Source organism: Balaenoptera musculus, chromosome 2 (genome assembly GCF_009873245.2).
Source record: "Balaenoptera musculus isolate JJ_BM4_2016_0621 chromosome 2, mBalMus1.pri.v3, whole genome shotgun sequence".
Taxonomy (NCBI): Eukaryota; Metazoa; Chordata; class Mammalia; order Artiodactyla; family Balaenopteridae; genus Balaenoptera; species Balaenoptera musculus.
This window is the reverse complement of record NC_045786.1, coordinates 149,646,344-149,654,591: the sequence shown is the minus strand read 5'-3', so window position 1 is coordinate 149,654,591 and position 8,248 is coordinate 149,646,344. Positions and strand designations below refer to the sequence as shown.

The window sequence follows — 8,248 nt, the reverse complement described above, 5'->3', positions numbered from 1 at the left end:
CAGGCTTCTTGGGGGACACGCAGGAGGCTCCTGGAGCCGGGAAGGGTGGGGGGAGGATTTGCAGGTGAGGGGTTGGGACAGGCGTCACCTGTGCCTGGTGAGGCAGGGCCCAGTGGGCCCACTCGCAGCACGTAATGGGTTTTTAAAAGGACAGGGGGTGACATTCCAGACAGAAGAATTGCCCAAGGTTGAAAGGCCATGGGGGCATTGCTGTCTCTGCTTCTTCTAGAAAGATTTCCTAGGAGACTGAATTGTCCGAAAAAGTTTCTTCTTGGGGAAATGAGCCCCAGTCTTTGGGATACTGAGGAGTCTCTAAGAAACACTGGTTGCCCCAGTTTCTGCAAAGGTGGGGCAGCCTCCCCAGGGTGGTCCAGCTCATCTCTGAAAGCTGAGCCACGGGGCAAAGTTTCCAGAAAGCAGGAGAGTTGTGGAGAAACGACAGAAGTGTGAACTGTCCCACAAGTAACCAGGTGGGCTCTTGATCACCCCAGGGACTCCCATCCTGCCATCTGGAGACCACGTGCTTTGACCACACAAGGGTCCTCTACCTTTGATGATCTGGTTACCTGTACGCACTGATTTAGGTGGAATTTCAGGTGAGGCTCCCCGCTTCAAGAAGAGTGATGGATAGGCCCAGCCCCTTGCTGGTGGTAAGGGACAGGCACTTTATCATCCTTAGAACTTCCCCATCTCCAACTTTTAAAAAAATGAAGTGGAATTTCCTCTTCACGTTAGATCTAATTCTTTACTCTCCAGGTTAACAGAAACTCTGAGGCTAAGGGTACCCAGGCTGTTGAAGTCAAAGCCCATTTAATATGCAGGACCTCAAACATTTCCACAAATAACCTGCCATTGGAATATAAGCTCTCAGAGGGGAAAGACATGTGTTCGTCTTATTCACCATTGCATCTCCAGTGCTACCATGATACCTGACACATAGGAAGACTTTCCTGGGTGTGGACTGACTGACTAACTGATTGAATGAATGAATGAACGAATGAGTGAATGAGTGATGCCTAAGATACCCACCATTTGAGTTACGCGTTTGGACTAAGACATCCTCTCTAGAAGAATGTCTGTATTATGAGAGAGCCCCTAGGAAGGCAGAGAGTTAGGAGTAGGACTTTAGGCAGATATTGTCTGACTGACACACCATTTATTCATAGTTTCATCTGAGAACTTCTGTGCTCTGGGTTCCTGGCCAGTGTGGCCACCAAGCACTTCCCTCTAATCATGCCTGAGCACTCACGGGCTTCTCCGGGGAGCATAGTTGCTAGGAAGTCCGATGACCCTGCTGAGAGGCAAGGTTGTAGACCAATTCCCATGCTGATGACTGGGGCTATTGGCCACTTGGACCCACATTCACTGCCAGGCTCCTTCTCAGGGGAAAACTTTTGTCTTCCGATGCAGACCAAAGACTTATCTGCTTTCTATTCAAATTTTTCAGCTGCGCCCATTCGGACTCTTGCTAACCCTTCCCTGACTTCTGGCAGAAATCATGCGTGAGTCTTTCTCTGTGGCTGCAGCCTCTCCCAGAGCCTCCCCGGCCTCCAGCACCACGCCTTGTCTGTAGTAGGCGCTCAGTGAATGCACTGAACCAAGCCACGCCTCCTAAAAGGCATCCTCCTTAGAAAGCTCCTGTGGGACTTGGGTTTTGGCTTTTTACCTCCAGGCTGATCTCTGAATTATTCCCAGGGATTCAGCTCTCCCAGCTGAATGAAGCAAGCCTTGGTGTCTGCTCCCGCTAAGCGGCCCTGGGCGGGGTGGGGGGTGGGGCATCTGATAACCATCCGGCATCCCTCTGATCACGCAGGGCTCCCTTGAAATGCTGGTCACCGTCATGGGAGACCATAGGCCTTTGCCTTCAGGAGGCTCTAAAGCTTCTCTAGCTTCAAGAGCCAGGCGCCCTGGGCAGATGCACATGCAGACAACCCCCCAGCAGTTAAAACACGGACTCTGGATCGGGGCTCCCAGGGTTGGAATCTTGCCTCTTCCACTTAGTATTGGGAAACTGGTGAAATCCTTTAAGTTCTCTGTGCTTCAGTTTCCCATCTGTAATGTGGAAATTCTAAGTGTCTACTTCTTCAGATTGTCACTTGGACAAAATGACTCAATGCAAGGAGATGCCTAGAACAGTGACAGGCACGTGAGAATCCTCCATACATGTTTCAGGGAGCGTTACCAGCCCCCACGCACACCTCTGCCTACCTTTGCCACATTACTCAGCGTGCTCTGGCTCTTCTCCCACAGCTAGAGGCGGTAGCAGTGGCAGGGCAAGCGCCTGACCACAAGAAGGGCTCTGCCTGCAGAGCCTGGCCAGAGGTCAGAGGTCAGGAAGAGAAAACTGTGTGGGGACTTGGGGGCTTTAGTGTGTGAGCTTATGGGTGGGTGAGGCGAAGAACAGGAGCGCCCAGAAGACCCTGACCCCCTTACCACCCAAAGGGCCAGGTTCATAACCTGCTCGCCCCTCCGTCCACCACCCCCTCCCTTTTCCCAAGAGATTCTCTGCCCACCTTGAGTATTCTGAGCGTCCTGGTATCTCAGGATCCTGGAAGACTTGAGGATCCCACCTCCAGCTACTATCCAGCAGCTGACCAGAGCATGGCTTTGAAAAAAGTGACCAAAGTATCACTGAAACCCCAATTACTGAACCTATTATTCCCTGAGATTATGAGCTCTCCTTCCTCCTTCAAAGGTGATTTCAACTCTGGGACTTCTTGAGTTTTCTGTACTAACCTTTCTTTTTTTAGCATGCAATATATACTTTGTCTTAATATTTAAAATTCACATGACGCAAAATTCATTGTTTTACCCATTTTACAGTGCACAGTTCAGTGGCATTTAATATATTCACAATGTTGTGCAACCATCCCCACTATCTGGATCCAGAACATTTTCATCACCCCCAAAGGAGACACTGTACCCTTTTGTAGCAGCCACTTCCTATTTCTCCCTCCCTCCACCCCCTGGCAACCACGAATCTGCTTTCTGTCTGAATGGATTTGTCTACTGTGGACAAATCCTGTAAATGAACTCACGTAATGTGTGGCCTCCTCCTAACCTCTTGCGCCCACATGTCTGTCCTATAGAAACAGGAGCCTGACCCTTTTGCAGCACCTCTTGTTTCATGTGGTCCACCGGCCTCCACCTGTGGGCCTCCACCCTGGTCTTGGCCCCTGTGTCTTCGGGTGAGCCTCCTGGCCTAAAGATTTGACAGTTCTCTGTGAGCACCCACGATGTGCCAGCTCCCTCACATGGGTTCCCCAGTGACATCCTCACACAAACCTAAGGGGAGAATTATTATTTCCCTGTGTTCGTTTCCTAGGGCTGCCATAACAAAGTACCCCAAACCAGTTTGTTTACAACAAGAGAAATTGATTGTCCCACATTCTTAGAAGCTAGAAGTCCAAGATCAAGATGTTGGCAGGATTGGTTCCTTCTGAGGGAATGCAGGAGAATCTGTCTCAGGCCTCTCTCCTAGTTTTTGGTGGTTTGCTAGGAAACTTTGGCATCCCCTTGGCTTGTAGAAGCATCACCGCAACCTCTGCTTTCTTGTTCATATGGCGTTCACCCTGTGCATGTGTCTGTTTTGGGGTCCAAATTTCCTCTTTTCATAAGGACACAGTCATATTGGACTGGGCCCACCCTAATGATCTCACCTGAACTAGATCATCTGCAAAGACCCTATTTCCAAATAAGGTCATGTTCACAGGTTTTGAGGGTTAGGACTTGAACATCATTTGGGGGAAGACAATTCAACATTGCCTTGTACAGAGGAAGCAGCTGAAAGTTCAGGAGGGCTTGCATTCAGTATGAGACACAGCTGAGTGGGTGTTACCACGGGAAAGACACCCACTCAGAGGGAGGTGAAGCCTTGACAGCCCGTCTTAGTGCCGTAGGCGGCCAGGCTCCTGCTCTGGCTTGGTGCCACCGGACTCCGTAAGGCTTGCCCCAACGTCATTAGTCCTGGCACATCAAGGTGACTTTATGCTGTTTACAAGGGCCACTGAAGGTACAATCATCCCTGCTCTCACCGGCTTATCAACTCATTTACCTTTCAGAGTTCCCTCACAGACTGCCATGGGGAGGGGTGGGCAGGGACCTGCCGCAGCCCAGGAAGGGCCTGCCTTCATTTGATCTGGAAAGAAAAATCTATCTTCTCAGGAATAGACCTAAATACAACACATCGGTGCAGCTGGGTCATTAATCATCTCCTGCTGGGACACAGGAGACCAGGGAGCTGCCATCGTGGGCACTGGCGTTCCACACAAGGGCCAGGCGGAGCTGGGACACTGCTGGCTTTTCCCTCTGGGGGGCATTCCACAGGGATGTGGGCTGGGGATGTCTTGCATGGGAGGAGGAGGTGTGAGGGGCAGTTGATCCCCTCCTAGACGGTCAGCCATGAAAGGAGGTGCCCCCACTGAAGCAAATACCCACCCCCCTCAGTGGACGCAGAACCTCTTGACCAGGAGCCCCATTTGCCTGGGAACTGCCAGGCCCAGCCTTTTGATGCGGGCCTGCAACCCTCTTGGGGGGTCCTACACTCTTAGAGGAAGGGGAGGTACCAGAACAGGGATGGGGGAATAACAGGAGACCTAACAAGGGGCCACGTCAACAAATCAAAAGCCCCCAGGCCCAGCCCCCTCTCCCAATTTCTCCCATTCCTTTACCCCAAGTGACCCTGCCCTGCTGCTCACCCAGGCTACATGGTGTCCCATCAATAAGCTCTCCCTGTGGGGTGCATTCCCCGCTCTACCGCCTTCCCTCTCTCTCTCCCCTAATTTCTATTCATTCTTCATGAGTGTGACGTCCTGCCTGCCCACTCCCTGCCCACCGGGGTCTGACCTGCTGGTCTCCCCACCGCCAACAGTACATGTCCTTCCAGCCACCCACCGCATCCCACTTTGCCCTGAGTCGTGTACTGTCTTCTCTTGTGTATTTGCCTCGTGCTACAGCAAAGCAGTGATATTGGAAATAAGGCACCATGCCCTGAGCACCTGCTGTGTGCTAGGGTCTGTGTAAAGCTCTACATTGCCTTATTTAATCCTTATGACTACCCTATCGGGCAGGGATACTTTCCCCCATTCATCATCCAGGAAAGTGGCAGTCAGAGAATGAAGTGAGATCACCCAGTGGGAGTCAGGATTTGAACCCACATCTGCCTAACTGGAAAGGCTGTGCTCCTAGCCACTGTTGAACCATCTCTGCCATGGATTCCCGCTTGCATGGCTCTCTACATTCCATGGGATAAAATCCAAGTCCTTTGTCTGGATCTAATCTATAGTGAATAATTCTGCTCTGTGTATTATATTCCTGGTTACATCTCTCACTGTGTCCTGCCATGTGGAGCTTTTTCCTCTACAACATTGCATTCTCTTTCATACCTCTGCCCGGAACATAGCACGCAACCTTCAAAACCCAGCTCCAATGTTACCTCCTCTGGAAGCCCTTCCCAACTTCAGCCACTCCTTCCTCTGTACTCCTACAGGATTGTGTGGCACACTCAGCTACAGCACTTATCACCTGGTACTGTTAATATTTGCTCACACATTGGTCTCCATTCCTGGGATGCGGCTGCTAGAGGATGAGGACTTGCTTTTTGTATGTTTATTTCATCCTCTGTCCCACTACCAACCAATGCCTATCACAGGTCCTGGCATCTAGTAGGTAACCAATAAATGTTTATTGACTGACTGAATGAAAACTGATGAATTATGAAATATAGAGTAAGAAGGTGAAGGGTGAGGTCAGAGATCGATGTAGGATGAGTGAGAAATGGTCCACAGGGCTGCTGGTGGAGTAGGTGGTGCACTGCACAATTCCAGGAGGCACCGTTCATGTGAGGGTCCACATGAACTTCCTAGGATCATGCAGATCACTACCTTTGCAGCTATACGCAGCAGCCCCAGAAAAAGAACAGACTTAGGAAGGCATAGACCCTTTTCCAGGGAAAAAATAACCAGCCAGTTAATGTGAGTTGGGAGAGGTTTTGGGAAAAGGGAACATAGATGAGAATTCTAGAAGAGGAGCTTGAGGGAGCTTGGCAGACATGATTGGTTGGCTACCTTACAGTCTTCTCCCACTGCGTTTCCTGGCTGGCTGGACCCGTCACACACTGTAGAGGCTGAAAATGCCATCTGGTTTTCCCAGCCTTCCTTACAGCTAGAGGCTGCCTTATGTCCCAGTTAGACAATGAGACTTAAGGAAGAGTCTCTTTGGCGAGAAGGGACATTTGCAAGAGAGAGAGAGAGAGAGAGAGAGATGGGAAATGTTGCAGAGGCCATCTTGCCACCATGAAGAAAGAAGCTTGAAGGAGAAAAGCCAATATGCAGAGGATGGCAGAGCACAAGAGGGGAAAGGGCATCGGTCCTTGAGGGCATCGGTCACGTGCTGAACCAAAATCGACCCTGGAATCATGTACTTCTTGTTATAGGAGATAATGCGTGTTTTAATCACTTAAATCCCTATTAGTTTTTTTTTCCATTACTTACATCCCCAAGCGTTCTAAGTGATGTATTGGTGTGTGTAGGGGGCGGGGAGAGTTCATGCTAAATATGGCAATGCAAGTTGGGAGCCAGTTAATTAATGTAAACGGGATGTAAATGAGCAGAAAAATCCTGAGACCTCATAAATTAAGAATCCCTAAACACAAACATTAGTCAGTATCAATAGTGTGAATTTGATTTCGTATTTTTGGTTATTCCATTTGTCTCTGATTTGTGTATGATAAGTTGGTACTGTCTCCCCTTAGCTGTAATCCAAGCCCCAACCTTCACCTTCCCCAAAATGGTTAGTCTTTGGGCCAGAAAAAAAAACCTTGCATACTTTTTTTTTTTTTTTTTTTTTGGGGTACCAAATTACTTTATTTGAAGGAATGATACTAAGGAAAGGACTTGTAGATGTTTTGGTACAACTTACAGAAAAGGTAAAGGTAACCCAAACATGCATGCACTGCCTTGGTGACCAGGGAAGTCACTCCTGTGGCTACAGGAAGCCAACCTAAGGCTTAGCTTTCATTATCACTATTTCCCAGGGTGTGCTTGTCAAAGAGATAATGTGCCATGCCAGATTCGGGGGCCCCCATCGTGCGCAAATTGGTTACGTGGTCACCCAATTCTTTAATGGATTTCACCTGCTCATTCAGGTAATGAGTCTCAATGAAGTCACACAAATGGGGGTCATTTTTCTCAGTGGCCAATTTGTGCAGTTCCAGTAGTGACTGATTCACACTTTTTTCCAAGTGTAGCGCACATTCCATTGCATTCAGCCCATTCTCCCAGTCATCACGGTCTGGTTTCTTGATATCCTGCAGGAAGATTCGGCCACCCCGCTGGTTCTGCAGCTTCATCAGTTTCTCAGCATGTTCCCTCTCCTCATGAGATTGGTGAAGAAAGTATTTGGCAAAGTTCTTCAATGCCACATCATCGCGGTCAAAATAGTACGACATGGACAGGTAGACGTAGGAGGCGTAGAGCTCCAGGTTGATCTGGCGATTGATGGCGGCCTCCGAGTCCTGGTGGTAGTTCTGGCGCACCTGAGAAGGGGACGCGGTCGTCATGGCGGGCGGCTGAGGTGAGGCGGTGGCTGCGCGGCGCTGTAACGGCGGCGGGGACCTTGGGGCGGTCGGAGGGCGTTGTCAGGTGGTGGCGAGGGCTGGCTCTGAGCAGCCTGCCGGAGCGGGGGACGAGCGCCGGGTTCCGTCCAAGCACTGTTGAAGCAGGAAACCGCGGCAACTCTCCGCGAGGACTGTCAACCTTGCATACTTTTTATTGCAATTTACAAAATGCTATTCATGTAGTTAGGCCATAATAACCCCCAGGCAGACGGGACAGGGGTGAGGAAACAGCCAAGGGACAAGGGGTAGCAATGAAGATCACCCTCTTTCTCTATATCAGTTGGGCCTTGTGAATGAGTTTCTTGAAGAACTCCTTTTGCACCTGAGCACTTATTATGTGTCCTGTTCTGAGTACTTTACATATGTTAGCTTATCTGATCCTCACAGCAACCCTATGAAGTGGAGATACCATTCTCATCCCCATTTTACAGGTGAGGAAACTGAGGCAGAGGGAGGCCCTATAACATTCCCACCTTGAAAGAGGCATGGCTGGGACATGAAACAAGTTAGTCCCACTCCAGACCTACACTTCCCCCACAACCTGCTCAATGATGGGGGCAACTCTTTCCTGGAAAGAAAACAAAGCCATTCTGTGTTTATGAATCTGTGTCCCTCCAGGAAGAACCTAGAGTT

General features: G+C 49.8%; 1 protein-coding gene across 1 annotated transcript; it reads right to left on the bottom strand.

The window, feature by feature from the left end:
• Nucleotides 1-6,838: 6,838 nt before the first annotated feature.
• Nucleotides 6,839-7,753, bottom strand: LOC118891259 (ferritin heavy chain). The gene has a single exon (XM_036845004.1). It carries the CDS (start codon nucleotides 7,556-7,558, stop codon nucleotides 7,007-7,009), a length of 552 nt encoding a protein of 183 aa, XP_036700899.1. The 5' UTR covers nucleotides 7,559-7,753; the 3' UTR covers nucleotides 6,839-7,006.
• Nucleotides 7,754-8,248: the final 495 nt, after the last annotated feature.